We start from the raw sequence: 16,828 nt of genomic DNA on the forward strand, positions 1-16,828 counted from the left end.
ATCAGATATTGTGCTAGGGAAAAGCAGTGAATAAAACAGTAAAATCCTTGCCTTCATGAAGCTTAAATAGCTTCCATTCTAGTAGGGATAGAAACAAACAGATAAAACACATAGTATGTTAGATGGTGAAAAATACTACGGAAAAAAATTAAGCAGTGACAGGATTGGGAGTGCTGGAGGTGACATGTTACAAGTAGAGACCTAATGGAGTGGGGTCTGAAATATGTATACCTGAATATTTGCATTATGTCTATAATATCAATGTTATCTATTTATCAATGTGATTGTACTTTGTATAAGAACTTTATGGTTGAAACGTTCCATAATTTTGAAAAAGGAATAGTAAAACAGATCAGACTCAGGGTTTAAGGTGACTGAATCTACAGGCAGCCAAGACAAATCTCCAACCTCATCAGTCACTGGCCAAAGAAGACACACCTGAGCCACAGGCACAATGACAGAAAACAGGCCACAAGTGAGAGGCTGGGAGAGTATGTATTCAGATTGCTGAAGTTCTGCGTGGGGAATCTTGCTTCCTTTTTTCTTTTTATGCCACCTCAAGTACCCAAGTGTATTAATAATGAAATTCTGCCCTTAAAGTTGCAATCCGTTTTAGGAGCAGAGGAAACCCTAATCTGATTGTCCAGCTTAGATCTATAAGGGGAAAACAATCTTCACCCCATGAGTACACTTCTTAGGGCATGGATTGCAGTCCCTAGCAGGGCTGTAAGGAATTGACTCTGCACAGAAATTTGCTGTGAGAAGCAGCTTGGGGGAAATACCCCTTTCTCAGAAACATGCTTAGCACACAGTGCCACAGTGATTTTCCCACTTGACTGGGGAAGTCAGTCTAATCAGTTACTGATACTGAAACACTGTATCTCCTAGGGGCAGAGAAATAGAAGACTGTTCAGTGGAAATAAATAGCTTAGAAGATGAGTATTCTCTAAAAGGAAACTTGAAGAGGATACATTAAATACTTCCTGGAGGGAAGACTCCATTCCCCCAGACGTGGTGCCCTTAATCATCTCTGTACAGTATACCTCCCAGAGAATACCCTCAGAAAGCAGAATGTGCCTCCTGTGTAGGTAGCTGAGTAGGACAAGAGAAAACAGAGTGGGGAGGAAGGAGGAGTTATTTACCTGCAGTTTATCCTCATGGTTTGTATGAGTGTTAGAGAGATGCCTGAATTCCTGCGTCAGGCGGAAACAGTGCTTTACGTGTTCTGGAGATACAAAGTCTTCTGCTACTTTTATGCAACTGTATAGATTGTGCACCTGGCAGGGGAAAAAAGTATAGAGGGAAAGCATCAGGCATTAGAGATTCAATAATACATGGAAAATGTCCATGATATAGTTAAAAAAAAAAAGCTTCAGAAATACTTATAGGGGCCGGCCAGGTGCCGCAGTGGTTAAGTGCGTGCGCTCCGCTGCCGCAGCCCGGAGTTCTCCGGTTCAGATCCCAGCACGCACCAACGCACCACTTGTCAAGCTATGCTGTGGCGGCGTCCCATATAAAGTAGAGGAAGATGGGCATGGAAGTTAGCCCAGGGCCACTCTTCCTCAGCAAAAAAGAGGAGGATTGGCATTGGATGTTAGCTCAGGGCTGATCTTGCTCAAAAAAAAAAAAAAAAAAAACAACAAAGAAAAGAAATACTTATAAAATTCCACTTTTATAAAAACAAATGCAGAAAAACTCTAAGTATAAATTTATAAATAAAAGTGTTAGTATTTGCACAGAAAAGGACCTGGAAATATACGCCAACTGTTAACAGTAGGCTACCTCTGGGGAAGGTAGGATGAGGGGATTGAAAGGATATGGCACAGGTAGCTGAGCTGAGACTTTCACTTTTTTTGTGTGTGAGGAAGATCAGCCCTGTGCTAACATCCGTGCCCATCTTCCTCCACTTTATATGGGACGCCGCCACAGCGTGGCTTGCCAAGTGGTGCGTCAGTGCGCACCCGGGATCCGAACCGGTAAACCCCGGGCCACCGCAGCGGAGCGCGCACTTAACTGCTTGCGCCACTGGGCCGGCCCCGAGACTTTCACTTTTTCTTTAATAGTCTCCACTGTTTAAAAATTTTTAAATGAGCATTTAAAATTACATGGAAGAAAATTAAAAAGCAAAAAATAAGTTACAGTTGAAGAGCAATCAGTCTAATCCAACCATTTATATCTATTGCCAGATTAGCAAGAAAATCAGAAATAAGGAAGCCTATGGAACTGTGGAGCCCAGCCCCCAAGTTGGAACCTACCTGGTGTGGGGCTCCAGCAGGTATGAAGACGGCATCTCCCAGAAACTGAACAATAGCCCAGCCTTGCACACCATACTCCTCATAGAGTCGCTTACGGAGAGTCTGGTCCAGGTACCAACTTTGGTCATGAATTGGGTCATGATCAGGGGGATTCTCTTGGCCTTGCTCTTCTCCAACCTGAAGCCATGACCAAAACCCAAAGATGGAAAAATCAATAAATACATAAAAATAATTAACAGCATAAATCCAACTTGCTACAGCAATCAATGTCCCTGGTGGGCCCAAGCTTCTGCTTTATTCTATTCAACATCCTCTAAGTGTGGATTCAGGCCTTTAGGGCATTTTGACAAGAGGTACAGGTCTTTAATGCCAAGGGACTCCACATGAGAAACCCTAGGCAGGCCATCTCAGCACCCCCAGAGGCATACCTTTCGGAGCAGCTCGCGGATCTTCTCTGCATCCTTGGCTGCATAGATGTGCCACAAAGCACCAGGCTTCTCCTTTCCATCGTGAATCCTCTGCTTTGTCACCTCATCAGCATCTCCCTCGTCAATTGTCTTGAGTACCTCTGAAAAGAGCAAAATGACACTTTTCAACATAACCAGCCATTTCAGGACCTCTGAGTGAAGCAAAATATCCAATTCAAACAACTTTAGTCTCCACTATTCTCCATCTCTCTGGAGTAATATAAGATAGAATCAAAGAATCAAAACTCATATTGGTCTAAACTTCCTATACACAGGAAGCGCAACCTTAAATCTTCCTTATTTAATAGAGACTCAGCATTTTTTGGAGGTATAGTTTTCTTTTAAAACATATTTCTTCCGGAAACTGTGTAGCCATACCTCATGTTTAAATTGCAGGTTATTTCCTGCTGCAAGTAGATGGACTCTATATACTTTCTCAAGATCTCTTCAAACTGTAGGATTCTATAGATTTAAGGCCATGAAGCATAAAGCTTCTCTGGCCAGTTAAGAGGGCTGGCTTCTAATGCTTGTTTATTACAGTCCCTTAAAGGACAACATAATGGAAGGATCTGCAGGTGTGAGGCATCAAAAACAAATATGTGGCAGGAAATATACTGAAGTAATGACACTGATTATCCCTGAACCTTGAGATTTTGAGTTACTTATTTTCTTCTTTAAAATTGTCTATGGGGCCAGCCCAGTGTCGTAGTAGTTAAGTTTGTGTGCTCCGCGTTGGCAGCCTGGGGTTTGCAAGTTCAGATCCCAGTGCAGACCTTTGCACTGCTCATCAAGCCATCCTGTGGTGGTGTCCCACATACAAAATAGAGGAAGATGGGCACATATGTTAGCTCAGGGCCAAGCTTCCTTAGCAAAAAGAGAAAGATTGGTGGGCCAGCCCGCTGGTGCAGCAGTTAAGTGCAAGCGCTCTGCTTCGGCGGCCTGCGGTTTGCAGGTTTGGATCCCCAGCGCACACCGACACACGGCTTGTCAAGCCATGCTGCGGTGGCGTCCCATATAAAGTAGAGGAAGAGGGGCACGCATGTTAGCCCAGGGCCAATCTTCCTCAGAAAAAGAGGAGGATTGGCATCAGATGTTAGCTCAGGGCCCATCTTCCTCACCAAAAAATAAATAAAAATAAAATAAAATTGTCTATGTTTTCTAAAACTTCCATAATTAACATATATTAATTTTACACTGAGATGGCAGGGAGTGGAAATGCAGCAAAATATCACTTTTATGCTTCCTTTCCGTGCAAGTGCCCTGGCTCTACCATCTGTCACCCTACAGCTGATCTGGGTGATGGACTAAGTAGGCCGGTTTGCCCTTTCTTCTTCATTCCTCTTTGTGAGGCTACAAACTCAGTGGAAAAGAGCAGCATTCTCATAAAGAGAATAATTCTGGTCAAAGATAACACAAGTAGCACTCTTCTCTGCCAGAACCTCCCTCTGTCTATCAATATCCACTGGGCACCTACTACGCAACAGGTAGAGATTTAAGGAAAAGACACTGGACTTGGCTGAGGAAGAATACCCAATTCTACTCCCGAGGCCAATCCTCATCATCCTGAAGCAGTGAATTCTAGCAATCGTACCTTCATCATGAGCACCCTCCCCGATGGGGATCCCAACATACACCATCACATTAACTGCATCAGACACATCTAAGTGAAGATTTGTTGTGCCAACTCTTCTGTCTTCCGCTGTTATCAAGCCTGAAGGTAAAAGGAAGATACACAAGGTGAAAGGGCAATATTCTGAAGAATCCATATAGACCCTACAAGTGAAAAAATACTCAAAAGATGTTCTTAAATGAGTAACACTGGGAAAGTGAAGTATATCTGTTTATCAAGAAATCACTCTCCTCATCTCTTTTCTAGTGTTTAAAGGCTGTTTTCTAGCTTGGTTGACACTGTCATTAGCTTTGGCCTCTGAACCAATTCCACCCCCTAAAAATGATCTCTCCTTCAAAAGCAAAACAGATATGGACATTAGTGACGTTCAAAGGAAGCTTGGCTTTCACAGCTAGGACATTACTGTGACCTCACAAAGAGCTGGCTGGGTAGCATGGCACTCAGATTTCTTTACTGTTATTTTATCAAGACTCTTAGAAGCTAAGAATCATGTCTCCTTGGATAGAATTTTTGAGAGGAGACTTTCTAACTACTGGAGATATACAAGCTTATGGACTGGGCCCGTACAGATGTTATGCAAATCAATACGACAAAAGCAAACATTCAAAACCGTCCTGAAAACTATTAACTTCTACAGCACTTGTCACTTGCTCTCTATCAGCTCTACACTCCCTCTATAGGTGAAATGGAAATAATAGTGTCCAAAAAGGGCAATTATGGCCCCTCCCTCATACCATAGGCATTGTACATCTTGGGGCCCAGATCGGGCCTTACAAAGTAGCTGGGTAGCCTGGAGGCCAGATTGAGCCTGCCATCTCGTTTGGTATATTCTGGCAGAGGAAGGTTCTCCATCAGATCTTCAAACCTACAAAAGAGAGGCAAAATTCACTTTTCTGTGATTACTTTGTGACGGCTTCAGCAAGGCCCAAGTCTCTCAAGATGATCCACTGTAGCTGACTAACCTTGTTGGCATCATGTCCCGAAAATCTTCCCCAGGAGGCCAGTCCTTGAGTTTGAGCACCATTGGCTGCCCATCTTCCGACCTTAATCGCTCTAGAAGACAGAAAGCACTCCCACAAACATCTGCTGGGTTGGCTGCTGTCTGATTTTCGAGTAACTAAAAGTTTCAGGAAACCAAGCTCTTATTTTCAGACTTGTAAACTCCCATAATGGACTGTGTGGGCTTTGTTTTCCTCACTCACTGCTTTAGTACATGCTATATTTTTCCATCTCACAGGGATTCTAGCCCCCTCTACTGAGTGAAAGTGCTCCACACCCCCCATGGAATCATGTGCTTAAGTCCAGGTGTGCTCTGGGGGCCATGTGATTGTCATGTGAGCTACCTAGTTGGCACCAGGACAGAATGTTCCTCCTGCCAAGAGGATATAATTTGTTATTCCAGGGGCAGGGCTGGACATATAGATGCTTACTTTCCAGACTGCTATTACTGAACCAGATATTAAAGCTACTTACTGCATATTATCTCGAAGCCGTCCCAGAAATCCCGAACTTTCACATCAGATATTATAGCACAATTCCTGCAGTTCACCAAGTCCACATCCTGGTCTCCAAATTCCTGGCTAAAGGCTTCTGGTTTCCAGAGTTCAGACTTGAGCTTTTTATGTACCCCTGAAACCAGCACTGGCTGTGGAAACAAACATATCCCAATTGGAGGCATTCAGGAAATACTTTTAGCTCAGGACTAAGGGACAGAATAGGAGGGTTTCCTGGGGATGACCTCTTCTCCATGATGATTTACTGTTCCTTCCCAGTTTCAGAATCTATGGATTTCAACATGCCAGGTACAGCAAATGGAAACTACTTCTACTCTATTATTATACTTGGTTCTCACCCTGGGGGGCATGCCACAGAAATCACTTCTGTTGCCCTGGTATCTACCACTATCTTGAGATGAGAGGACAAAAAGCTGACAAATGCACCTTTGAGAATACTTCCCCACATCTAGAATGAAAAACTATCCAGACAATTCCATACCCTCCTCCTTCCTCAACCACCTCCTAAAGTATAAAAATCAGGAAGTGTTATCACACTATCACACAAACTTGTGTGGTCTTGAAACATCTACTTACAAAAGTACCACCCACTTCCATATACCTCCACCTCACCCCATATCCACTTAAGGATTTTCCTCTAAAGGTGTCATTAATGCCAGATCACCTCCTCACAGGAATTTCAACTGCCCTTTTAAGAACACAGAGCTACACAGCTTAGAAATAAAAGGATCCACAATGTATTTTTAGGAATCTTCTGATTTTTAAAAATCCAAGAAAACTCGTAGTAGCAAGGCTGTCTACAACAAACTTAGTATGTCTAAATCTCCCTGGGAAAAAATCTCCCAGAGAGAACTGGAAATATACCGGTAGCTGTGGGGGGCAGGCAGACAGCCAACCCTGGGAACTGCTTATTCTTGCTTACCTGGCCTTGCTTCCAACACTCTCGGAAGATCTTCCAATTGTTTTTGTTGCTGGGGTCATGGAGACATAGAAGTCTTCCATCACAGAGCCAGGAGTGAGAGGTATGGGGATCCAGCACATTTAACCCCATCACCATCTCCTTAACCTCCTTTTGGGTATCAGTCAAGTTACAGGCCCGCTTTGCAGCATCTGAGGTTTTCTTATTTTCTACCACTGAGGCAATGATGTGGTCAAGGAAGTTGGGTAGGCTGGCCTTGTTCTTTACTCCCTGCCAGACACAAATCCATCAGGTAAGTTTGAGGCACCATGAGAAAAGCATTCAAAAAATTGTCTCACAGTTATATTCACAAGGAGTTCTGATCTACTTGATTAAATTTCATAAAAGTTATTGAAATGTCTTTTGTAACTGGAGGGGGGAGGGAGTCTATTAAGTCAATATCTTAAATTTCCCTATCCTTCATATTTTGCTCTACATTTATGAAAGAAAAGTACAAAAAGATCTCCTGTGCCTCAAGAGATTTAAGACCTAAGAAATATCTTTGGCATTCAGATGTTTTAAGCATATGCATGTAGACTGTAGGGATCACATCCCAATAAAGGGTTGTACCAGAGTATCCAAGAGGAACTGCATATTCTGAAAGTAGTCCCCTACTGCCCAGTTCTTCCCCTGCTACCATCCCAGTGAAAATTTCTGATCTGTTGCAACTGATGGGAAAGATCAGGCCTAGAGATGAAAGTGACATACCTAAGGTCACAAAACTGGAGGGGAAGGGCTTTGTAAACTTGATAATCCTGTACCTGAAGTATCACTAATCATTATCTCTAAAGAGTAGATGTTATCATATAATGTCCTGGTAAAATTAAAAAAGAAAAAGGAGAACTGGGGATCGAGCAAGTACAAATAACATAGAGCCCAAAGCCCAAAGTAATCTTTTTTTTTTTTAAGTCATTTATACAAAAGAAAAACAAATAACCTACATTGTACAGGGCTCAACCAGCCACAGTTCATCCAATTTCAGCCATTAATCATAAAACAGAATGAGAAACATGTTTATGTACTTGTTTGAAATTATCTCCAAGATATATAAACTGAAAACAATTGTGTAGAAAAGCAATTGTGTAGAACATCTGTGTAAAAAGAGGGGGAAAATTATATACACATAATAATGTTATTGAAAGGACACTCAGGAAGCAAGTGACCTCCAGAAAGGGAAACAGGTGGCCAGGAGACAATGGTGAGAAGGAGACTTCACTGTATCTTTTAAATTTTGGACGCTGTGAATTCATTCATTCAGTAAGCGCTTACTAAACACCTACTGTGTATCAAACACTGGCACTAGGGATACAGTGGTGAATAAAACAGTCAAAACTGCCTTTAAGGAGAGGCGAGACAGATAATAAATAAAACATACTGTAAATCAGATGGTAATAAGTGCTATGGAAAAAATAGTTAGTGCAGAGAAAACAGATTTGAGTGAAGGATGGGAGTGGGATGGACTTTTAAAAAGAGTGATCTAAGAAGAAGTCTTACTGAAGAGGTGGCATTTCAGGAGGGAGGAGAGGAAGTTGATGATGAAGCAAGCCACGTAGTTACATGGGAAAGTTCTAGGTGTAAGAAAGGACAAGTGCAAAGGCTCTGAAAAGGGAGCATGCCTGGCCATGTTCAAGGAACAGCAAGAAGGTAGGTATGGCTAAAGTGGAGTGAACAAGAGGAAGAGTGGTAGTTGAAGTCAGAGAAGTGAGGGGAAGACTCACAGATAGGGCTGGAGCCTTATAGTCCACTGAAAGGACTCTGCTTACATTATGAGAGAAATAGGAAGACTTTGAAGGATTTTAGGCAGAGGTGACATGATTTGACATATTTTAAAAGGATCACTCTAGCTGCTGTGTTGAAATAGCCTGTAGAGTGGAAAGGGAAGAAATAAAAGGGACCTGTAAGGATTTTACTGCAAAAATTCAGGCAACAGAGGATGTTAGCTCAGACCAGAGAGGAAGCAGTGGAGCTGATGAGAAATGGGTGGACTCTGAATACATTTTGAAGATCAAACTGAAAGGATCTGTTGACAGATTAGATATGAAATGTGACAGAGGGGAGTCCCAAAGACTCCAAGATTTTTGGCTGAGCAATTGGAAGAATGGAGATGTCACTGACCAAGAGAGGAAAACAAAGAGGGGCAGGCTTATAGGCAGAAGATCAGGAGTGTGGGTTTAGATGCGTTACACGTGAGCCATCTATTAGATATCCAAGAGAATACAATATGAATGTACCGCCTAGGTTAAAAAAAAAAAATTAACGTCTGTCAAGAAAATAAAGTAATTTCTGCTGCTGATTGAAAAATTTCAATGTCTCGATTTCTACTGACTTCCTAACATGGCACAAAAGGTTCACTACTTAAAAGGATCTCAAACATTCCCCAAACATCATGTAAAGAGAGATCTTGTAGCTGGACAGACAACGTAGAGAACACAAGTCACCCACATACCCTGTAACCCAGTTATCAGGTCTCTGATGGTTTTCATGGAAAAGCAGCAAAGGCTAGAGCCTTAGAGAGGACACTTACTGCCGAGGATGTAGAGAAGACCGGGGGGAAGGGTATGCCTGTGTCCAAGGGGGTTTGAGGAAGCTTTCCGGGCCCGGAGTGAAGGAGGTCTCGAAGGCTAGAGCCTTCGGTTTTGTTGTTGGAGGCAGTGGGACCCAGTAATAGACTGTTAAAAAGCTTTGGAGTCAACGGAGAGACCTTTGCAGTGGAGTTGAACGAGTCCAGCCCAAAGGGTGAATGAGACTCTTTACTGAGCACCGACCTCAGGGACCCTGCTTCTGTAAGAACATAACCAGGAATAGCATTAGGCATGGCAAGGAATACTCAGCAGGCAACTGACTCCTAAAAATCAGCCAAGTCGGAAGGAGGAAAGACTCTCCCCTCCCCTGCCCCCCAAACTACGTACGGTTTGTCTGGGCCAAGCCTGATGAGCTATGACTATGGCAGGTCTCATGGCCAAGGAGAAGCTCTCTTACTTCTTCCTTTCTTTTCCAGATCTGGATTTCAAACTTCCTTTTGTTCCCATCCATCTTTCGTCTCCCTCACTTTCTAAGACAGTGTTTCTTCAAGTGGGTTTCCAGAATACTTGTATTGGAATCATCTGGAGTGCTTGTTAAAAATGGAGATTCTTGGTCTTACTCTAAGAGATCCTCATTTAATAGTTGGGGTGGGGCACAGGAATCTGCATTTTTAACGATTCCCCAGGTGATTCTTGTGCCCATTGATAACTAAGCCTAGCCCTCAATCCTGGCTGCATAACAGAACCATCTTGGAAGTTTGTTAAAAATCTTATATCAGTTTTGACTAAAGAGGTCTGGGGTAGAGCCCAGGCATGTGACTTTAAAAAAAAAAACTCCACTTCTAGAAAGAAGTTGAAAGAGATTCCCTCATTTTATGTGATCAGCCAGAGAAAGCAAGTGGCATGTTTCATAAATGTGGATGGTAATGTGTGAATCTGAAGAATCCCAGAATAACTCAAGTGTTCCACCCACAGGCAGGGCACAGGCTTATGTTCATCTCACCTTTTGTTTCTTCTTTAGCCTTCTGAGTTGCTAAATCCGCCAACCAGTGCAGGGCAGAGGAGGGTGGGGCTGTGTCAGGGCAAGGGGGCCTGATGGCTTTTAGCTCACTATTGCTATTTGATGCCAAACTGTCTGCTTTCAGAGGCTCATCAGATCTGATGTCAGTGCTGTCAGCTTTGGGAACGTGGTCGGGCTCTGGAGCTGTTACTGCTGCAGTTCCTCCTCCGCCTGAGAAGGTGGTTTCACTTCCAGAAGAGGCACTAGGGTTTATGCTAGGAAGCTAAAGCACGGAACGCCAACATGGTTAGAATGCTGTCCTTGTGTAGAAAAAGTAGAATGCTATGCATGTCAATTTTTTCTCAATAAAACTGGAAAATAAAACAAAACAAAACAAACACATACAAATAGTGATAGCTGCTGACACTAAATAGGTCTGGGAAAACAATCTGAAACTGTCCCATAAACCGCTATTTCATTCATTTATTAACTTAACATATATCTATTAAGTCCTACAACATGATAGAAACTATGCTGGGTTCTGTGGAAAAAGCAGTGAATAAGACTCGAAAATAAAATAGGGTTTTTGTTTAGTATGCCTGAGGCTCAATTTCTGCAATGGCAAATTGGTGATTAGAACTCGACCCCAGGGGCCTGCCCAGTGGCGCAAGTGGTTAAGTGCGTGTGCTTCGCTGCAGCGGCCCGGGGTTCACCGGGTCGGATCCCGGGCGTGCACCGACGCACTGCTTGGCAAGCCATGCTGTGGCGGCGTCCCATATAAAGTGGGGGAAGATGGGCACGGATGTTAGCCCAGGGCCAGTCTTCCTCAGCAAAAAAAAAGAGGAGGATTGGCAGATGTTAGCACAGGGCTGATCTCACACACACACAAAAAAAAACCTCTACCTCAGAGAGCTATTCTGAGGATTAAATGAGATACTGTATACAAAGAGCTTAGCATAGTGTCTGGCAGACATAAATGCTCAATAAATGTTTATTATTCTATTACTGAATTTTCCAGATGATTTGGTCTAAAGTCAACTCTACTGAAAATATATCTTGAGGTCCCTCAGCATTAATCCCTGAGCCTCTTATTGACCATATGGTAGCAGTGTTCCTGGAAGGGCCTCCAAATGTAAGCAGTTGTGTGTGTGTGGTTTTTTTTAAAACAGCCTCTTGTTCAAAATAGTCACCATCAAACTGGAATGACCTCCACCTCTGACAGAGCAATGAGAAAACTGCTGTCTCTCTCTGGAGGCTTGGGATTGCTTTCAGGGTAGAATGATCCCAGCTCAGCAAGCCTATCCTAACATTTCTATCCTCTGTAGCTAACACAGGACAGGGACCATGCACACAGATAGGACTGTATTCCTAGTCACCTTTTCTATATTCTTCACCTATACAAGGACCCTGACATATAAATCTTGACAAGATGCAAAGAATCTCTTTGTGCTCTTTATTAACCAAGCCTGAATTGGTTTTAAAGATAATGAAGAGATACCAGTCAGGGGAATTAAAATCCCTTGAGTAACTCTTTGTGGACTCTCTGTAGAAAGGCTTCCCATCCCCTAATTCCCCAGGAATCCTATGGTACCCTGAGACAACAGAGGTGAAAATGAGGCATTTCCTGGTACTAAGAACTTAAGTTTCACTCAGTTATACCCACACACATCACTCTCACCTGTGACATCCCATTGGTGACAGCAGGTCTCAACACAGATTTGTTTTGCCGACTAATACAAGGGCAGTTTGCTTTAATTCCCCATTTGCCCCGAGCAGCATGTACCATGTCTCCAATATTGTAAAGAGCTGGAAAAAAGACAACAACAATAAACATTAGAATGCTTATATGTGCTAGGTATTGTGTTAAGGACCTTATTTATTTTATCTCCCTCAATCTTTACCACATTTCAATGAGGTAGCAGCCTTTTCCCTCAATTTTTGATGATGAACCTGAGACTCAGAGAAATTAGGTCATTTGCTTAAGTACATATAAGTGGTAAATGGAAATACTAAGACTTTAACCCAGGTATATCTAGCCCTAAAGCTCTGTGCACTCTTAACCACTAAGAGCTACACTCTCTCCCTCCTCTAGTAAATATTAACAAGGTGTCCTCCAGGAGAAACTCTAGGGGTAGATTCCTTAATGTTCAAGAGTATGTACACATTTTGAATTGTATACTTGAGATTTATGTACTTTGATGTAAATTAGACCTAAAAAAAGAAACAGTTAAAAAAAAAAAGAAAAAAAGACCAACGTAAACCTTACACAAACCTTTAACCAATGCTTGGACCAGCAGGGAGCAGGCATCCTACCATTGCACTGAGGGAGCCCTTCTGTTTGGAAGCACTGGGTATAAAGGATCCTGGGGGTGGCCCCTGCAAAGCTTTCTTAAGTGGAAGAGAATATAGGCAGTAGTTTTGCAGATTCACCATCTTCAATGCATATATGTTAATGGAAGTGAGGAAGCAGGAAACACAGACTTTCTGGAGGAATCACTGAAGTAAACTGGGACTATTACACAAACATGACCATCTACTCCTACTGTTAAGCTGCCTTCTTCATGGATTCAAGAGGTCTGATTAGCTTTAGCTGGATTTCTATAAGTCTAAAACCTAAGGTCTTTCTGGAAGCGTGGGGACTGGCTTTCTCTATTCTGGTCCTGCCAACCAAAGGAATGTAAAATAATATCTGGAAAAGTAACCAACCTCTCCAACCAGAAAGGTGAAGCAAAGTATGTGCAGTGGCTACATACAATCTAACACATATATCTAAAAATTCAAATTCTCAGAGAAATCTGTAAGGCTTAAAAAAAATCAGACTGAGATAAACCATTTCACCAAATTGTATAGTGTGTGAATAAAACATTTTTTTCCCATCAAATCTAAAAAATGAATTTCTTTACCTGTGCCTGGGATGATCTGTGTGGGCATGAGATTCTCTGGCTCATGGGACTGCCCCTTTGCACACTTCAACCAAGAGAAAACCTCTTCATCACCCATCTCTTCTGTCTCTGAAACAGAAATGACATGACTTCACTCTTTTTATGAGGGTCACAAGATGTATCCCTCTCAGTGAACCAAAGTTTCAGACCCTAAAGGCCAATTTTCTCATGGGCCAAAGAAGACAACAGCTAACTTTTTAAAAATCTGCTTCACTGAGGTATAATTTACATACAATAAATTTAACAATTTAAAGTGTGCACTTCGGGCCGGCCCCGTGGCTTAGCGGTTAAATGCGCACGCTCTGCTGCTGGCGGCCCGGGTTCGGATCCCCGGCGCACACCGACGCACCGCTTCTCCGGCCATGCTGAGGCCGCGTCCCACATACAGCAACTAGAAGGATGTGCAGCTATGACAGACAACTATCTACTGGGGCTTTGGGGAAAAAAAAAGGAGGAGGATTGGCAATAGATGTTAGCTCAGAGCCAGTCTTCCTCAGCAAAAAGAGGAGGATTAGCACGGATGTTAGCTCAGGGCTGATCTTCCTCACAAAATAAATAAATAAATAAATAAAGTGTGCACTTCGATGAATTTTGACAAATGTATACAGTTGTATAAAACACTACTACCATCATGAAACAGAACATTTTCATCCCCCTTCCTAAAGTTTCCTCGAGCCCTTTGCAGTCAATACCCCTCTCTTCAACCCCCAGCCACCACTGGTCAACTTTCTAATACTGAAGTTTTGCTTTTTCTAGAATTTCATATAACTGGAAGCATATAGTATGTAGTCATTTGTGTTTGGTTTCTTTCACTTAGCATAATGATTCTGAGATTCATCCATATTGCTGCATGTATCAGTAATTCATTCCTTTTTATGGTTGAGCAGTATTCCATGGTATGGATGTACTACATTTTGTTTACCCATTCATCGGCTGGTGGACATTTAAATTGTTTCCAATTTTGGGCTATTATGAATAAAGCTGCTATAAACATTCAAGTACAAGTCTTTGTACGGACACGTTTTCATTTCTCTTATAAATACTTAGAAGTGGGATGCTGGGTCATATGGTAATTTTATGTTTAAATTTATAAGAAATGGCCACATGTTTTCCAAAGCGATGATACCAATTAGCATTCCTACCAGCAATGTTTAAGATCTCTAGTTCCTCCATATCCTTGACAACACTTGGTACCGTCAGTTTTTAAAATTTTAGCCATCCCAATGGGTATAGTGGTTTCTCATTATGGTTTTAATCTGCATTTCCCTAATGAGTAATGATAATTTTTTTCATGTGCTTATTTTCCATTGATCTATCTTCTTTGATGAAATATTGATTCAAATCTTTTGTGCATATAAAAACTGGGCTGTCTCCTTTTTATTGACTTGTAAGAGGTCTTTATTATGGATACAAGTCCTTCAGCAAATCTTTTTTCCCAGTCTGTGGCTTGCCTTTTCATTTACTTAACAGTGTCTTTTGAAGAGCAAAAGTTTTCAAACTTGCCAAAAACAATTCTTCTTTTGCTTTTTGGGTCCTGTCCAAGAAATATTTATCTAACCCAAGGACACAAAGATTTTCTATTTTCTTTTTTGAGGTTTTATGATTTTAGGTTTTATGTTTAGGTCTATGATTTACTTACAAGTTAATTTTTTGTATATAATATGAGTAAAAATAGAAGTTCACTGTATTTCTTTGACTATGGATATATGATTATTCCAGTACCATTTGTTGAAAGGACTATCTTTTCCCCACTGAATTATCTTGGCACCTTTGTCAACTATCAGTTGACTGTAGGTGTGTGAGTTTACTTCTAGATTCTCTGTTCTGTTGCATTACCACAGCATCTTAATTACTATAGCTTTATAGTAAGTCTCGAAGTATAAATCCTCCAAATTCATTCTTTTCAAAATTGTTTTGGTTATTCTAGGTCCTTTGCATTTCATATAAATTTTAGAACCAGTTTGTCAATTTATACAACAAGGTCTATTGGGATTTTGATTCGAATTGCATTTAATTATAGATCAATTCGTAATAATTGACATCTTGATAGTCAAGCTTCTATCTATGAATATGGTACATCTTTCCATTTATTTAGTCTTCTTTAATTTCTCTCAGCAATATGTTGTAGTCTTTAGTGTGTGTCTTTTATATATTTGCTCAGTTTATCCCTAAGTACTTCATGTTTTTTGGATACTACCACAAATGATGTTTATTTATTTATTATTTATTATTTTTTAATTTATATATTTTTTGTGTGTGAGGAAGATCAGCCCTGAGCTAACATCCGTACCAATCCTTCCTCTTTTTGCTGAGGAAGACTGGCCCTGGGCTAACATATGTGCCCATCTTCCTCCACTTTATGTGGGACGCCGCCACAGCATGGCTTGACAAGCGGTGCGTCGGTGAGCACCCAGGATCTGAATCTGGGCCGCCAGCAGCGGAGCACGCGCACTTAAGCACTACGCCATGGGGCTGGCCCCACATGATGTTTATTTAAAATTCAAAATTTTTTTTTTTTGTGGTGAGGAAGATCAGCCTCGTGCTAACATCCGCCTAGTCCTCCTCTTTTCTTTTTGCTGAGGAAGACTGGCCCTGGGCTAACATCCGTGCCCATCTTCCTCCACTTTATATGGGACGCCGCCACAGCATGGCTTGCCAAGCGGTGCGTCCGTGCGAGCCCAGGATCCGAACTGGTGAACCCCGGGCCGCCACAGCGGAGTGAGTGCACTAAACCGCTTGCGCCACCGGGCCAGCCCCTAAAATTCAATTTCCAATTGTTCATTGAACAGCATACAGAAATACAACCAAGTTTTGTTATGTTGATTTTGTATCCTACAATCTTGCTAAACTCATTTACTAGTTCTTGTACCTTTTTTGTAGATTTCTTGGGATTTTCTATATAGATGATCACGTCATCTGATAATAAAAACCATTTTACTTCTTTCCAATCTATATCCAATCTATATATTTTTTTGTTATGCTCTTCTTTGTCTCTTATTTCTTAATGCTGACTAGTCACTCCAGTACAATGGTGAATAGAAGTTGTGAAAAGTGGACCTCCTTGCTTTATTCCTGATCTTAGGGGGAAAAACTTAGTCTTTCACCTTATGTAAGAAGTTCCTATCTATACCCAGTTCAGTGTTTCTGAACCTTTATTTCTTTATCACTCCTCTAAAGAACCTTTCTAGATCTTTTTTTTGGGGGGGGGTGACAATTGTGCTTCCCACCCTAAGAAATTTCAATACAAGATACACTGTGTATCTGTTTATGTATTGTGGCCCTCTGGAAGGGCTCAAACCATTATAATATCTTAGAATTCCCCTGCCCTTGCCAAGAACCAATTTTCACCCTTGTAGAGAATACATGATCTAGTTTGTTGAGAATTTTGACAAATGATTTTTCTGCATTTCTTGAGATAATCATATGGTCCTTTTTTCAGTCTATTAATATAGTCAATTGCCTTGATCTATTTTCAAATGTTAAACCAACCTTCCATTAATGGGATAAATCCCATTTGATCATGATATATTATTCTTTTTA

General features: G+C 41.5%; 1 protein-coding gene across 2 annotated transcripts in view; it reads right to left on the bottom strand.

The window, feature by feature from the left end:
* Positions 1-16,828, bottom strand: part of KDM3B (lysine demethylase 3B) — a 62,499-nt gene that overhangs the window by 2,236 nt on the left and 43,435 nt on the right. For both annotated transcript variants that reach the window (XM_087429732.1, XM_004420134.2), the window contains 12 exons: positions 13,250-13,357; positions 12,025-12,152; positions 10,350-10,629; positions 9,349-9,605; positions 6,789-7,055; positions 5,826-5,997; positions 5,315-5,405; positions 5,087-5,217; positions 4,314-4,433; positions 2,684-2,823; positions 2,256-2,432; positions 1,143-1,277 (listed from right to left, as the gene is read on the bottom strand). In XM_087429732.1, the coding sequence (XP_087285858.1) occupies positions 1,143-1,277; positions 2,256-2,432; positions 2,684-2,823; positions 4,314-4,433; positions 5,087-5,217; positions 5,315-5,405; positions 5,826-5,997; positions 6,789-7,055; positions 9,349-9,605; positions 10,350-10,629; positions 12,025-12,152; positions 13,250-13,357 (2,006 nt within the window). The remainder of the gene's footprint in view (positions 1-1,142; positions 1,278-2,255; positions 2,433-2,683; positions 2,824-4,313; positions 4,434-5,086; positions 5,218-5,314; positions 5,406-5,825; positions 5,998-6,788; positions 7,056-9,348; positions 9,606-10,349; positions 10,630-12,024; positions 12,153-13,249; positions 13,358-16,828) is intronic.

The sequence above is a fragment of the Ceratotherium simum genome, chromosome 4 (assembly GCF_057802395.1).
Source record: "Ceratotherium simum simum isolate JZ-2026a chromosome 4, ASM5780239v1, whole genome shotgun sequence".
Taxonomy (NCBI): domain Eukaryota; kingdom Metazoa; phylum Chordata; class Mammalia; order Perissodactyla; family Rhinocerotidae; genus Ceratotherium; species Ceratotherium simum.